The sequence below is a fragment of the Scyliorhinus canicula genome, chromosome 7, assembly GCF_902713615.1.
Source record: "Scyliorhinus canicula chromosome 7, sScyCan1.1, whole genome shotgun sequence".
NCBI classification, from domain to species: Eukaryota; Metazoa; Chordata; class Chondrichthyes; order Carcharhiniformes; family Scyliorhinidae; genus Scyliorhinus; species Scyliorhinus canicula.
Window position 1 is genome coordinate 19,158,519 of NC_052152.1, and position 16,851 is coordinate 19,175,369.

The window sequence follows — 16,851 nt, forward strand, 5'->3', positions numbered from 1 at the left end:
AGTGAAGTTAGGGAGGCAATGAGAACAATAGAGGAATAGATGGAGATTATCCTGTTGATTATGGTGCTCCAACAAATTGGAAGGAAGCTAGAATGCGATGAAGAGAAGGATGCCATTAAGTCAAGGAAGGACAAAGGAAGAGATTAAGTCCTGGGTGAGATTGAGAGAGAGAGAGAGAAAAAAAGAAAGGGGGCAGGATGGGGTGGAAGAATAATTAACTTAACAGAGCAGAATATGCAAAACAGCATCACAGAAGTGATATTAAGTGATCAGTGGTGTCGAGATAGTGTCACTGGACTGGATAGTGTCATCCTGGGGACATGGGTTCAAATCCCATCACAGCTAGCGGTGGAGGTTAAACTCCATTAACAAAATCTAGAATTGAAAGCCAATCTCAATAATGATGACCATTACAACTATCTTTGATGATTGTAAAAACCTATCTGGTTAATGATTGTGCTTCAGGGAAGGAAATCTGCCATCCGTACCTGATCTCCAGACCCACATGAATGTGGTTGACTCCTAACTGCTCTCTGAAATGGTCCAGCAAGCCCCTTAGTTAAAGGACAATTAGGGAGGAGGCAACATATTCTGGCACAGTCAGTGACACCACATCCAATGAAAGAATAAATTTAAACCAATATCAATTTTGATATTGACCATTTCAGGAAATATTAGGGCTCGGAACCAAACGTAGGCCTTAGGGAGCGTCAGGAAAAAAAAGGAGGGGTTTAGAGAGACAATGCCGGAGCTTAGGAAGTCGGAAGTTGAATACACGGCTGCCAATAATGGAAGAAATAAATATCACGAATGTTCACGAGGCTGAGATTGGAGGAGCACAAAGATCTTGGGTGGGCTGGAAGAGGGTACAGAGATAGGGAGAGGCGAGGAGGGATTTGAAAACAAGGATGAGAATTTTTTAAATCAAGGTGTTGCCAGGTTAGGACCACATGTAGACCAGTATAATCTGGTGGCAGATTAGTATACAGGCAGCTTTTACTGAAGATTGTTTTTAAAAATTGTTTTTTTGGTTGTACCTATATTCTTCATGGTCTTCAAAAAATGTTCTCTCTTTCTCGATTGCTTCACTCAACGTCACTTTGTCATTAATCTCCCTTTGGCCGCGGCACTTGACAATCATGTAACCTTTCTTCAGCTCCACTACTAGGTTCTGTATAATGTCTACCACGTTGCTTCCGTCCTTGTCAACCAGGTCTGGTTGGTTAAATACCTGCAATTTCAACACAACTTTTTGGTGAGATAATAGTGTCACCATGCTGCATGACAAATCTCTTCTATTTTGCTTTGGAATCTGGAGCTCTTCTCCATCACACCCCCCCCCCCCCCCCCCCCCCCCCCCCACCCATGTTCGGCTACAGAGCAGTGAGGGTGTGCTGCATATGTATACAAAGGGCGATTGTCCAACTTTACCCTCCCCAGTGGTGGGTTTCGCTCAGAGCAAATGTTCAAGAATTCACAGTGTTGAGTTCAACAGGTCAATCTTTATTGAAGTCAATTTTCCACAAGGCTTGATCCCCATGCCCTCTCCAAGGATACACTGGCGAAAAATCTGTGTAACCGTTGTTGATTAATGTGACCATGGGTGGCACACAGCACAGTGGTTAGCACCGTTGCTTCACAGCAACAGGGATCCAAGTGCGATTCCAGGGTTGGGTAACTGTCTGTGCGGAGTCTCCCTGTGTCTGCGTGGGTTTCCTCCGGGTGCTCCGGTTTCCTCCCACAAGTCCCGAAAGACGTGCTTGTTGGGTGAATTGGACATTCTGAATTCTCCCTCGGTGTACCCGAACAGACGCTGGAGTGTGGCGACTAGGGGATTTTCACAGTAACCTCATTGCAATGTAAGCCTACTTGTGACAACAAAGATTATTATTATATGACCATTGACTGCACTCATTGTGCACTGCCCATGAAAATTCCCAGGTGGAAGACCAGGGAGAGGAAACACCAAGTACCAATGGGATTGGGGGGATTTCCCATCCATTCAAACTAAACAATGTAAAGTCTTACAGATCTTGTAGGCTTTTATACCTGAATTCCCAGTAAATACTCCCAGGTATACATGCAACCTCTACTCTTTTTAAGTGTAGATACAAATTATTCATGTTTAGAGTATTCAATGTCAGAATTTGCCAGGTTGGGGTTTATACTCACAGTCTCTGTGCTACTAATCCAATAAACATGATGCACAATCAATGGACACGAAACATAGGTGAAGTCCGAACGAAAGACTATAATTAGCAAGAAGTGGATCCGGCAGCAGATGTACAGGAAAATGGCTGGCTGCCGGGGAACAGGGTTCTGATACCCCGCCTCGTAGGCGGAGCTACCTTCGTCTTAGCCAATCGGGCTAAGAGGCACATGGTACCTGGGCCAATGGGCAGCGAGTCCTCTGCACCAATGGCAGCTAACACTCCCAGATACCGTAATACCCCTAGTCATACTACCACAAAACACAACCATTATGCTATCATACCTGCACTCTGTGACATTTGCATGCAAAATGGTGAAGTTGCTTAGAACACTATTCAAAAAAGGGTTCAACTTTTTCTTAAAATAACTATTGCAGAAATTTGACACGAGCAAGATTTAAGCATTTTCATGGCACACACTGGCTTCCAAGACCGTAAGATCTCATCTCCAATTGCGGGCAATCTTCTGATCTGTAGTCATCCATGTCCTTTACTAATATGACGCCGCACAATTAAAGGTGCGACGTAATAATAGTTTGCGGCAGGAGAAAACATTATTAAGGGGATTCTCTCTCGGTGGGATCCTCCGTTTCGCCGGCAGCGCACCCATGACCGCGGGTTTCCCGACGGCGTGGGATGGCCACAATGGGAAACATTGGCCGGTGCCAGAATGGAGGATCGCGCTGCCGGCAGAGGTGCGCCATGCCGGAAAACAAGGTTGGCAGGACAGAGAATCCCACCCTTGGCTCATCTATCTGGGTAATTTTCATGCCATACTTTGAATAACCCGAGTCTTATTTGTTGGCAATAACCAGCCTGTCTAGTTCATCCTTGATGTTACCCAGAAACATAAGGGGCAGCACGGTAGCATTGTGGATAGCACAATTGCTTCACAGCTCCAGGTTCGATTCCGGCTTGGGTCACTGTCTGTGCGGAGTCTGCACGTCCTCCCCGTGTTGTGCGTGGGTTTCCTCGGGTGCTCCGGTTTCCTCCCACAGTCCAAAGATGTGCAGGTTAGGTGGATGGCTATGCTAAAATTGCCCTTAGTGTCCAAAATTGCCCTTAGTGTTGGGTGGGGTTACTTGAATATGGGGATAGGGTGGAGGTGTTGACCTTGGGTAGGGTGCTCTTTCCAAGAGTCAGTGCAGACTCGATGGGCCGAATGGCCTCCTTCTGCACTGTAAATTGTATGATATGAACACAAGAAATAGGAGCGGGAGTAGGATATTTTTCCCTTCGAGTCTGCTCTGCCATTTCAACTGGATAGAACATAGAATATACAGCATGACTGATCTTCCACCTCAACTCACCTCCCCTCAATATCTCCACATCCTTTAATTCTCTTGGTGCCCAACACTCCATTGGCTTCTATCTCTATTATACTCAATGGCAGAACAAATACGGTGGTATTATTCCATTTTTTGTGAAACGGTCAGATTTAGCATAGTCAGAAATTTTCCAGTTTAATTACCCAGAGTTCTCTCTCCGTAGGGGTCCACTTCCTGGGCCATCTTCAGAGCTTCCGTGGTCGCGATGTCAACATTGCACGGCACCACCACAAGGTTAATCGTTTCTTGTCGCGTAATAAATGATTTAATGAGTCTTTTAATCTGAAATAAAACATCCAACTGTTAGCCGGAAAGTCAGTTTATGAATAACCAAAACAAAGTTTGGCGGCGGGGGGGGGGGGGGGGGAAAGAGGGGGCGTGGAAGGAGCGGCGGGGGGCTGGGGGGTGGGGGGGGGGGGAGAAAGAGGGGCCGTGGAAGGAGCCAAAGAATTCACAAATAGGAATCATTAGAAGAAGAATTGGACAACTATTTGCACAAGATGTATTTGACTGCCACTAATATTATGCACTTCACTAGGACATGAAATAGTTTGCCCCTCAAAGCGAAATACGAGTGTCACAGGGAGGAAAGGGAAGGTGTAAAATAGGTGTTCCATAAAACTTGCGATTAGCAGCAAACTATATAGCATTCAAAGAAAAAAACCTCGAAAGGTTTACATGCAACTGTGGATACATCAGAGATAAACCAGTTTACAGTTCTGTACCACAGCAAGATACCCGTCCCTACTGCTGCAATAAATTCTAATACCTGACAATGACGGAGGGACTTGGTACCAGGGTAGGTGGAAAGGATAGCTCACTGGATGTTTAGAGTTCTGCTATAGGGATCTCAAACAGGAGGCTGCTGGTGAGGCGGCAACAGATGCTGGGTACGTCGACCGACCTGCTGGACCGCCTTCTGTAGCTGTGGAGAAGCAGGGAGAAGTCCGGCCCCAATGCCATGGAGCCGACAGATGTGCTATGGAGCCCAATTTCACAGTTCGTAGGTCCAATCATTGCCTGCCCCTCCCAAGCATGTTAAACCTAACACATAGACTAGCTTAAAATTCCTTCCTTACACACTGTATCCCAAAATATTATTTTCTATAAGAAACCATTGCAATTTGCCAATTAAAGGTGTTGCTCCTTTTATTTTGAAGTTAGTTAAACCATTTGAACGCTGGGTTGAATAGAGCGCTATTATTGAGAGTGAAATCTTACTGTGAGGCCAGGAAGATAGAGAAATGTTAAAATTTCTTCAGTTGCTGAAGGAACTGGTCTTTTGAAGTTGGGTAAATATGTATCATGTAGGACATTGTTGAGGGAACTTTACTCAACGACGACTTACATTGATATAATTCCTTTAATCTGGTAAAACATCCCAAATCTCAATTTGAAGTGCATAATTAAATAAATACTTTTTTTCTTTTAACTCATGGGATGCGGGCATTGATGGCTGCCCAGCATTCTTTTTTTTAAAAACAAACAATTTTATTGAGGTATTTTAGGCATACAGAAAAAGTGACATTGTACAGTACAAAAAAAAAGAAGTCAAGACACAAATTATACATAGTGCAAACCACGGCTCTGTTCATGCAAGAACCTCCCTCAATATCCCCCTACTCTACTCTACTCTACCCTAGCCCCCCCCCCCCCCCCCCCCCCGCCTCCCCTCCCCCCACCGCTGACGCTTACTCCTCTGCGAAGAAGTCAATAAATGGCTGCCACCTTCGGGCGAACCCTAATAGCGAACCTCTCAAGGCGAACTTGACTTTCTCCAGGCCAAGAAGCTCACCATGTCCGATAGCCATACCTCAGCCCTCGTGGGCTTTGAGTCCCTCCATGCTAACAGTATTCGTTGCCGAGCTACCAGGGAAGCAAAGGTCAGACGTTGGCCTCTCTCTCTTCCTGGACTCCCGGGTCCTCCGAAACCCCAAAGATTGCCACCTCAGGGCTCATTACTGATGTGACCATCAATTCACATGACACATAGTTGGAAGTGAACAGTGGTTTTAATGATCTTACAACGGAGCCTGCCTGTGCCGAGATGAACTGGCAGGCAGGCTCAGACTGCCAGGCTTTATACTTCCGGTTAGTGGGAGGAGCCTTGGGCAGAGCCAAGGGTGGAGCCCAGTACAAACTCCTCATCTCCCCCTAGGGGTAGAGCCGTGCAACTGCTCGTATACCGAGCTTACACAGACACAGTACATCATACATAATAACAGTGTGAATTACACGGAGTGTGATTCACCACAATTAACACCCAGTTTTCAATACCCGGGACATGGCATCTGCGAATCCCTGCCAGTACCCCGAGTTTAGGGCACGACCAGAACATATGTACATGGTTAGCCGGCCCTCCGATGCATCTAGCACACTTGTTCTCCAGCCCGAAGAATTTGCTCATCCGGGCCACCGTCATGTGGGCCCGGTGCATGAACTTAAACTGGATCAGGCTGAGCCTGGCGCATGTTGCGGTTGTGTTTACTCTGTTCAGGGATTCTGCCCAGATACCTTCCTCCATCTCCTCCCCCCCCCCCCCCCCCCCCCCCCGCTCCTCTTCCCACTTAAGCTTCAGGTCCTCGGTCTGCGTACTCTCAGCTGCCATTAGTTCTTTGTCGACGTCTGAGACTCTACCCTCTCCCACCTCTCCTCTCGAAACTACTCTGTCCTGCCTCCCCTTCGGCGGGTGACGTGGGAAGGACGGCACCAGTCTGTGTACAAAATCTCGTACTTGTAAGTATCTAAATTCGTTCCCCCTTGCCAGCCCAAACTTCTCCTCCACCGACCTCATGCTCGGAAAGCTCACTTCAAGGAACAAATCCCCCATCCTCACAATCCCCGCCCTCCTCCACATTCGATACCCCCCCCCCCCCCCCGTCCATGTTCCCCAGGGCAAATCGATGGTTGCCGCAGATTGGGGTCCACACTGATGCTCTTACCTCGCCTACATGCCTGCTCCACTGTCCCCAGATCCAAAGAGCCGGCGGAAGCGGCAGAGGCGCCCTGACCAGGGCTGCTAAGCTAATGCCCCTGCACGAAGCAGCCTCCATCCGCTCCCAAACCGACCCCGCACCCACCATCCATTTCCTTATCATCGCTATAGTAATAGTTGCTGAAGTTCGGCAACGCCAGCCCCCCCCTTCTCCTCTGTTCCTTTCAAGCATCACCCTCTTCACCCGCGGGGACTTCCCCACCCATACAAATCCCAGAATAATTTTATTCAACCTCTTAAAGAGGGACTTTGGGATAAAGATGGGGAGACACTGAAAAACAAACAAGAACCATGGGAGAATCGTCATCTTAACAGTCTGCACCCTCCCCGCCAATGACAGCTGGAGCGCAGCCCACCTCCGGACCTCCTCCCTCATTCGTTCCACCAGTCGGTTAGCCCAGCATTCTTATTGCCCATCACTAATTGCCCTTAAGAAGGTGGTGGTGAGCTGAACTGCTACAGTTTATGTGGTCTAGGTACGCACATGGTGCTGTTTGGGAGGGAGGTTGGCCAAGTGACAGTGAAAGAACGGTGATATACTTCCAAGTTAGGGTGGAGTCACAAGTGTGGTCTTCCCATATATCCGCTATGGGGTTGCAGGTTTGGAATGGTCTGTCGAAGGAGCCTTGATGAGCTGTTGGAGTGCATACTGCTGCTTCTGTGCTTCGGTGGTGAAGGGAGTGAGTGTTTGTGGATGGGGCACCAATCAAGCGGGCTGCTTTGTCCTGGGTGGTGTTAAGCTTCTTTGAGTGTTGTTGGAGCCTCACTCCTCCAGGCAAGTGGAGAGTATCCCATCACACTCCTGAAAAAAATGTACACTGGGCAAACGTAGAAGCATTGCCAAATGAGATGGGTTTCAAAGTGCAACCTAAAAAGGGGAGAGGGGTGGGGGAAGACAGAGAGGTTTAGGATTGGGTATTCCAGAACTCGGAGTTTTGGAGCTGAGTCACCAATGGTGGGGCAAAGGAATTTGGAGGATGGACAGGAGGCCAGAGTTGGAAAACTGCAGAGATCTTGGACAGGGTAAGGGCTGTAGAATGTTATGTATCTTGGGAAGGTTGGGGCTGTGGAAGGAATTTGGTGAACCTGTGGGCAGGTAGACAATGTGGCTCACTGACAGAAGGGTGAAAGGGGAATGTGACTCAGTGAGATTTAAGGATACTGGCAGCAGAGTGTTGGATGAGATCTCGAGGTTCGAAGATGGGACACCAGAAGGTGACCTTCCATGCAGCTGACATAGAAACATCGCAACCAACGAGTGTCTGATTGGTTAAAAAAAAGGTGATATTGTTCAATGCAGAGAACTAGCTTGTGTCAAATATAAAAAGAGTTGGATCATATTTTCACAGAGCCTGGCTACATACCTGATCGCCAATATCTGCCGGCTGGTTACCAATAGCTACTCTGGCAATCCCTGGTAGATCTATCAATGTCAGGTCAGGAACGTTGCTGGATTCAATTTGTAGACTGATCAGTTCTTTACTGATTCCCAGTCCTTCACCTGCTATGATGTCCTGGCCTGGAGAAATGTGATCACAGAATCATAGACATTTGTCACACACAAGGTAGCCAGTCTGCCAAGGTGATGTTTGGTCAGTTAAATTATAACATGCATCACGAAAAACATGGTCTGCAGACCTTATTTTCCTTTGGGGAGGGGAAAGAATGAGAGAATGAGGGGCTACTTTCATTTCAAATAAAGTCTAATTAGTCCAGATGATGTCATTTGTTTCGATGAGAGGTAAATAATCGTGCATGTATGTAGATCATCTCTCCATCACTCAACAGTGTTTATCACCAAAAGGACTATAAGAGATAGCAATTCCAACCGTGGGTCAATTTGGGAAGACTTTTTTTTTTAAAGAATATTTTTATTCTCCTCCTTTTTCACATTTTCTCCCAAATTTACACCCACCAACAATAAACAATAATCAATAACGATTGCAATGTTAATCCCCATATCAATAACAACAATCCCATCCTCCCACCAAACAGCAGCCCGCATGTTAACATACAAAATAACAAAATGGAATCAGGAATCACCCATTGTCACCATTAACACATACACTCCCCCTCCCCCCAACCCGCCCCCTCTAATGTCCGATGTGGTCCAATTCTCGAAAGTGCTTAATGAATAATGCCCATGAATTGTAGAACCCCTCCATCTTTCCCCTTAGTTCAAATTGGACCTTCTCAAGAGTCAAGAACGGGATGAAATTGTTGGTGGCCTCACCCGCTGCCACAGGCCCAGTCAGGCAGGTATATCCTTCAGGACTCTGCCAACTCAATCAGTACTGCTGCTACCGAGGAACTCTTGAAGATGCACATTGAAATCCTTACATTCTGTGCCCTTCCTTCCAAGTGATGTTCAACATCAGCTGACGGAGCAGGGCGTGATAATCGGCAGAAGGCTTCCTTGCCCAATTTTTGAGTCAATCTTTGAAGTCACTATGATAGATTCCCGACTATATACAACTGTCATTTTTTTATTCTTTCGACTGATGTGGGCTTTGCTGGCTAGGCGAGTATTTTAGCGCCCACCCACCCGAGAAGGTGGCGTATAATGTTGTTTCTTTTTATTCACTCATGGAGTCATTGGCATGCCCATAATTGCTCTCAACTAGGCCATTTCATAGTCAACGGCATTTAGATCGGAGTCACATGTAGGCCAAACCAGGTAAGGCAGATTTTGTTCTCCAAAGGATATTAGTGAACCAGATCGGTTTTTACAACAATCGACAATGGCTTCCTTTTAATTACAGATCCTTGGATGGGATATGAACCTGGGTCGCCAGAACATTACCCTGGGTCTCCGGATTACGAGTCCGGTGACAATACCACTATACTACCACATTCCCTAAGGAAAGGGAGTGCCAGGATTTTGTATCAGCGACAGTAAAGGAATGACAATATTGTTCCAAGTTAGGATGATGTGTGACTTGGAGAGGAACATTTATCTTCTACCCTTTGTCTTCTAGGTGGTAGGGGTCTCAGATTTAGACAGCGAAGGAGGACATCTTTGGAGCCTCAGTAGTCCCATTGGGAATGATGGCAATGGTGAGGGCAGGTTGGAGACTATGCGGACACCTCAACGTGGAGGCATTCTCTGAGATGTGGATTTAAAGTAGAAACAATGAGGTCTTAAGCCTGTAGGTCTCTCAGAGCAGATGGGAAAGCTCCTCTGGAGTAATTGTCTGGGCCCTGGTTGCAGCTTTTCTTGCCCATAATTAGAGCATGGAGCCTCTGGTTTGCTGCAGGAAGACTGCCTCCGTTCAACTGGCAGTCTCCACACATCGTGGTGGTGGTGGTGGGGGGGGGGGGGGGGGGGGGGGGGGGGGGAGACACACCTCTGGTGGCAAATTGCCACCAAGGCCACCTAACTGGGGCATTACGGAGCAGTGTTCAGCAATCAGAATTAGAAGCCCCGGATGATTTCAAATCTCCTCAACCAGGAGCCCTGAAGTCAGATTTGATATCCAAACACCACTTAGATGGGATTAATTAACTGGGCCTAACCAGAAGATAAAGTTGGAAACTTTCCCAGTGTGAATGTTCGCACCGCATTCACTCATTTCATTGATCAGCTTGTTGAATGCTTATTTCATGATGTTAGCAAAGATTCTATTTCAATACCATTCATTTTTATACAACATTTTATCCAGGGGCTGGTTTAGCACAGGGCTAAATTGCTGGCTTTGAAGGCAGACCAAAGCAGGCCAGCAGCGCGGTTCAATTCCCGTACCAGCCTCCCCTAACAGGCGCCGGAATGTGGCGACTAGGGGCTTTTCATAGTCACTTCATTTGAAGCCTACTTGTGACAATAAGCGATTTTAATTTCATTTTCAACATGAAGTGCGAAATAAAGCAAAAAGTCAGACAAATATGGGATCGGTGTAGTTCAGTTGTACAGTACCTGTCCGAATCTCTTGCTCCACTTCGGATGGATCGGTCAGGTCCAGTTCATGACATCCATATGAGAGTTTGCCCTTCCAAACATTGGCTTCTTTGGCTTTCTTCAGCTTCAATTCAAGGGGACATCTGGTAACAATACCTGCCATGGAATATTAAAAGGGTTGACATTGCTTCAAGCGATTCGCAGCCACATATTACTGCCAAGTAAGTGGGTCATAGGACAGATCACACTTTAAATGAGGGAAAGAAAATTGATTGGGTCTCAGTACGACTGTAATAATTGGAAATTAATTGGAAGCCTGGAGATGGTGCGTATTAGAATGGTGTGGCATCCACAACAGAGCAGGGCACTGAGGTGGGGCAATGTGCCAGTGCTCAGATGTCCCTCAGCGAGCTTCCCATCTAAGCCATGCTATTATGTAGAACGGATGAGGGAAGGTGAGCTCATGGCTCAGAAAGGTAAGGGAAGGATCGTCTTTGTAGAGAAGATTGAGGGGTGATCTGGTTGGCGTGCTCAATATGATTGAAGGAGTTGGTGAGGGAGATGAAGAAAAATAATTTCCTCAGAATGGAGAGTCCAGAACAAAGGGGACATAACCTTAAAATTAGAGTTCGGTTGGTCAGGGGTGATGTCGGGAAGCACTTGACCCAACAAAGAGTGGTGAAGATTTGAACATCTCTCCCCGAAATGACTGCTGAGGTTTTGAGTTGTGAAGTTCAAAATTGAGATTGACAGATCTTTGTTGAGCAATTTTAAGGAAGGATGTTGCAGATCAACTAGAATCTAACTGCATGATGGTACAGGCTCAAGGGTCTAAGTGACCAACTACTGTCCCTGTCCCAGGAAGCACTGTACCGCAGTTCATGGATGTGGCCGGCAATGGGGCCGTGTTGCCCCCGAAAGGCAGCGCGGCACGGCTGGTACATGCCGGATGATCCCCCTTCCGGAATCTACCTGGCCTGCCATGCCTCGGGAGATCTAACGGCTGGTAGATGCCGGGTGATCACTCGGGAGATCTAACGACGAGAGGTGTCGCAATATGAATCCTACCCATTGTGGGCAGGGCCACTATTTTGCATATCGGCACATTAGTCAGCGAGCCCAGCTGTTTCACTCTAATTATGCTCTCCCATGATCTACCCAAGGCCTTCGCCTCGGAGACTGCGTGTGAGCGTCGTTCAGTGCTGGTCTCCAGAAATGGGCACCAGATGGGACGGCCCTGGTGGGGGTCTCCCAGAGGATTGTAGGCCCCCAGGTGCTTGCCCTCAGGGCAGCGTGGCACCCGGGAACTGCTGGTGCCATACGGGCACTGTGACACTGCCAGCCTGGCAGTACCAAGGTGCCCAGGTGACACTGCCAGCTGACAGGGGTACTGCCAGGGTGTGAGGCTGGTAATTTTCCCATGACAGGGATTGGTGTCCTGCTTTTAGGGGGGGGGGGGAGCCCCAGAGGACCCTCTTATTTATTTATTTATTTAAAAAATTTAGAGTACCCAATTCATTTTTTCCAATTAAGGGGCAATTTAGCATGGCCAATCCACCTACCCTGTATATCTTTGGGTTGTGGGGGTGAAACCCACGCAAACACGGGGAGAATATGCAAACTCCACACGGAGAGTGACCCAGAGCCGGGATCGAACCTGGGACCTTGGCGCCTTGAGGCAGAAGTGCTAACCACTGCGCCACCGTGCTGCCCCAGAGGATCCCCTTATAAGTGAGTTGGGGGCTCGGAGGATCAAGAGATTGGGACGCCATTTCAAAATGGCGCCTAGATCTCCTCCTGTACTGAGGAGTTCTGGCGAGCGAAGATCCTCAGTGCAGGGAACGGGACTAAGTGTGGCCTTGGTGGGTGTTCCCTGCTGAGGAACCGAATAGGACCAGAGTCCCAGTAGATAGCGTGGTGTCTCACAGCACTGCGAACACTGGGACACACCCAGCTAAACACGTTTATTACAGGACTCCCATTTGGTTAGGCCGCGCTCAATGTGTTTGGAAGATGGTGTATTTGGTCCCCATGTCCTCAAGACATAAGCACCATCCCTCCCCCTGGCAACTATCTGTAGCTAAACCGGACTGTTCACAGCCTTGACACCTTTGACCCCAAGATGAGGGTCCAACAAAATATCCATGTCATCAGTGGTTAAGAAGGCATATGATATACTTGCCTTTATTAGCAGAGGCATAGAGCTTAAGAGAAGGGAGATTATGCTGGAACTGTATAAAATGTTGCTCAGGCCATAGCCAGAGTATTGTGTGCAGTTCTGGAATCCACATTATAGGAGGGATGTGATAGCACTGGAAAGGGTGCAGAGGAGATTTACCAGGATGTTGCCTGGGCTGGAGAGTTTTAGTTACGCAGAGAAATTGGATAGACTTGGATTGTTTTCCTTGAAGCAGAGGAGACTGGGGGTAGGTGGTGGGAGGGTGGGGACATAATTGAGATGTATAAAGTATGAGTGACATAGATAGAGTAGACAGGAAGAAACCTTGCCCCTTGGTGGAGGGTCAATGGCCAGAGGGGTATAGATTTTTAAGATCATAGAACATAGAACGATACAGCGCAGTACAGGCCCTTCGGCCCTCGATGTTGCACCGACATGGAAAAAAACTAAAGGCCATCTAACCTACACTATGCCCTTATCATCCATATGCTTATCCAATAAACTTTTAAATGCCCTCAATGTTGGCGAGTTCACTACTGTTGCATGGGGCAGGAGGTTTAGAGGGGCGGTGTGAGGAAAACCTTTTTACCCAGAGGAGGTGGGAGTTTGGAATTCGCTGCCTGAAAGAGTGGTGGAGGCAGAGAACCTCATAACATTTAAGAAATATTTAGATGCGCACTTGCAATCCCAGGGCAGACAAGGCTTTGGGCCAAGTGCTGGGAAATGGGATTAGAATGGTTAGGTGGTTGTGTTTGACTGGTGCAGACACGGTGGGCTGTGCGGTATGATTCAATGACTCTGTGACGAAGAGCCTCTATTTTCACCTCTATGACATTGTTCAATTCTGCCCCAGCATCAGCTCATTTGCTTCTGAAATCCTCCTGAGTGAATTTATTTTTCTCTCTAGACTTGATTAGTTCAAAGCATTTCGGGTCAGTCCCCTGTCTTCCAACAATCCAAACTTGCCCAACTCAAACAGAATCCTGTTCACCCTGAATCCTGCTCACCCACCACCCTTGTGCTCACTGACCCTACAATAGTGACATTTAAGGGGCATCTTGACAAATGAATAGAATGGGAATAGAGGGATACGGACCCCGGAAGTGTAGAAGATTTTAGTTTAGATGGGCAGCATGGTCGGCGCAGGCTTGGAGGGCCGAAGGGCCTGTTCCTGTGCTGTACTTTCCTTTGTTCTTTTCATTGGCTTCCCCTCAAGAAATGCCTCGATTTTAAAATTCTCGATCTTACTTTCAAATCCCTTCATGGCCTATCCCCTCTATTGCTCAGCAACCTCCTTCAGCCCTGTCACCCTCTTGAGATATCACCACTCCCCCAAGTCGGCCACTTGAACAACTCTGATTCCAATCGTTTCACCACTAGTCATCTCTTCAGCTATTGAGGTCCCGAATCTGGAATTCCTTCTCTGAGTGTCTCTGCCTCTCATTTCTCCTTTATGATGGGTGGGATTTTCTGCTCCCCCATGCCACGACAATTGATGCAGAAAATGTGACGGCGCAGCAAACGTTGTGTTGGCTTTGGGCGGGAATTCAGAACTGGGAATTCCGAAAGCTCGACCGATGCTCCTTAGAAATGCCAATTTTGCCTATCCCTAATATTCTGTAATGTTGCTCAATGTCCAATTATGTTTGATAATGTTCCTGAACATATTTACAACAATACCGACGCTCTACAAGTCAATGTTATTGTTAGCTGCTATCTTACCACTCCCTCTAGGAAGTGAGACCCCAGACAGTGCTTCCAGTACAGAGCTCTTCCCGGAGCTCTGATCTCCAATCACCGCGATGGCAGGAAGAGCCAGGTCCTTGTCCACGCCCAACTTCCTCAGCGAATCGACAAGATCAATGCAAGGACGTATCTTCTCCTCATAGCAATCATAAAACCTGGTATCCATGGTCTGAAAATAAACCCAAGAATAACAAAGAACGCATGATCATTGAAATATTTCTGAGTTAGAACTAAATATTTCAAGCATCGCTATTTCCTATCTAACCACTTTTTTTCATGCTGAGCTCCGGAATTCTCTACGCAAGCGTTTCTAGCGCTCTATCTCCTTTTGTCCGTCACCCATTTTAGCCTGTACAAACCTTGGTCCATGTGTATGCAGATTCTACCTCGTTGGTCTCGGGTGACCGATATAGTACCTGAGTGCACAATCTCGCAGACACTCGTGGATGACCATGGGTGGTCATTTGTCCGGGTCCTGCCTCTGTACCGTGCCCCCTTGTGTCCCATAATCTGAATTTGGAAATGCCCAGACTAAGGCTGGTCTGAGAGGATGTTTATTTGTGGGCACTCACTGACCAATACAAATTGTAAAACAGACCCCAACAATTTGCTCAGTACCACTTCCCCGATGATTGTAAGTTTTCTGAGGCATTCCTTCCTTGATAGTGCCACTCAGGCACCCTGGCAATGCCACCCTGTCAATTCCAGCTTGGCACTGCCAAGGTGCCTGGGTGCCAAGTTGCCCATGACAGAGATCGGGCCTGGGGAAGCCTTGCCCATAAGAGGTGTGGTGAGGTCGAGGATATAGGTTGGGGCATTGGAGGGGGGGTTGCGGGTGAAGGTTAAGGTGGGGAGTCCGAGGGGGGGTTGAGAGATCAAGTCGGCATTTAAAAATGGCGCCCCAATCTCTTTCTGCATCAATGAGAAGAGTTTGTCAGTGCAAGAAATAAAGGTACCAGAACAGTGAACTGTCAGAGAGCGGGGAAGAAGGCTGAGAAGCCAGAAAGATATCTGAAGTGATTTTTGGGTTTGTGGGCATTTATTACAGCCTGTGGAATAGGAGTTAAAATAACTGTGGAAACCAGCGGATGCATCTCAGAGTTTGTGCAAAAGCATTTAAAACAAAGGAAACCTGAATGGCTAGGTGGAAAACCTGGAGTGGATTCCTTGTCAAAAGTGGAGCAGAAGATTTGTTTGAAAGGATAGTTTGGAAAACCTGGCATGGATTCTTAATGCAAACAGCTGATGGAAAGCATTGTTTGAAAGAAGATTTTAAAGCCTGTCTTTTTTGGGAGTGGATTTTGGAAACACTTATGTGACAGTCATCGAGGAGACTCTTGAGGGCAGCACGGTAGCACAGTGGTTAGCACAATTGCTTTACAGTTCCAGGGTCCCAAGTTCGATTCCCAGCTTGGGTCACTGACTGTGTGGAGTCTGCACGTTCTCCCCGTGTGTGCGTGGGTTTCCTCCGGGTGCTCCGGTTTCCTCCCACAGTCCAAAGATGTGCAGGTTAGGTGGATTGGCCACGCTAAATTGCCTTTAATGTCCAAAATTGCCCTTAGGGTTGGGTGGGGTTACTGGGTTATGGGGATAGGGTGGAGGTGTGGGCTTGGGTAGGGTGCTCTTTCCAAGAGCCGTTGCAGTCTCGATGGGCCAAATGGCCTCCTTCTGCACTCTAAATTCTATGACTCTATGAAATCAATGGAAGATCAGTTGAGTGCATCAGCCATTTGGTTTGAGTGGGGTGTTACCTTTGAAAACCGTATATTTGCGAAGCTAAAGGAATATTGTATTACAATCAAACTTTGAATGCAGCACGGTGGTGCAGTGGTTAGCACTGATGCCTCACGGCACCGACGTCCCAAGTTCAATCCCGGCCCTAGGTCACTGTCCGTGTGGAGTTCGCACATTCTCCCCGTCTGCTTTGTGGGGCTGGTTTGTGTGACTGGGTCTTCATCCACGATTTCCTTTAATTGGGAATTAGCTTCAAGCAAAATTTATGCATGGAAACAAAACGTAGATGAAGATTAGTTGGGATGAGGGAGTATCGAGGAGGAGGTCAAAATGAGATCTGGATCCAGAAGCACACAAAGGCCTAATCTATCTCAACAAAACCGAGCTGTTTAAACTGGATAAAGAGTCACAGGGCCTGAGATGGACATTACCACATTGGAAAAAAGACCTGAGCTGATTCACCTAATAGCAGTGAGGGTGGCAGTAGGTGTGGTATAATTGGCTTGGATGATATTGGATGTTGCAGACTAAATAATGTTCACTTCCTCGTTATTGTGCTGGGAGGAACTGGTGCGTTCATGCTAATACACCTTACCTTTCTGTAGCTCTCCCATGTAGAAACTACGATCTCAATTAGATACCTACAAATGAGAAAGATCATTGGGCCCATCTTAATTCGGTACCCCTGTAGTTAGCACTGCTGCTTCACAGTGCAAGGGTCCCAGGTTCAATTCCCTGTTTGGGTCACTGTCTGTGCGGAGTCT

The 16,851-nt window shown here is 47.4% G+C and overlaps 1 protein-coding gene across 1 annotated transcript in view; it reads right to left on the reverse strand.

Moving 5' to 3' along the window:
• LOC119968659 overlaps nucleotides 1-16,851 on the reverse strand; it is a 115,759-nt gene that overhangs the window by 24,709 nt on the left and 74,199 nt on the right. Inside the window, exons 17-21 of the mRNA XM_038801276.1 lie at nucleotides 16,683-16,728; nucleotides 14,330-14,522; nucleotides 10,447-10,584; nucleotides 7,898-8,052; nucleotides 1,038-1,231 (exon numbers count right to left, since the gene is read on the reverse strand). Coding sequence (XP_038657204.1) covers nucleotides 1,038-1,231; nucleotides 7,898-8,052; nucleotides 10,447-10,584; nucleotides 14,330-14,522; nucleotides 16,683-16,728 — 726 coding nt within the window. The remainder of the gene's footprint in view (nucleotides 1-1,037; nucleotides 1,232-7,897; nucleotides 8,053-10,446; nucleotides 10,585-14,329; nucleotides 14,523-16,682; nucleotides 16,729-16,851) is intronic.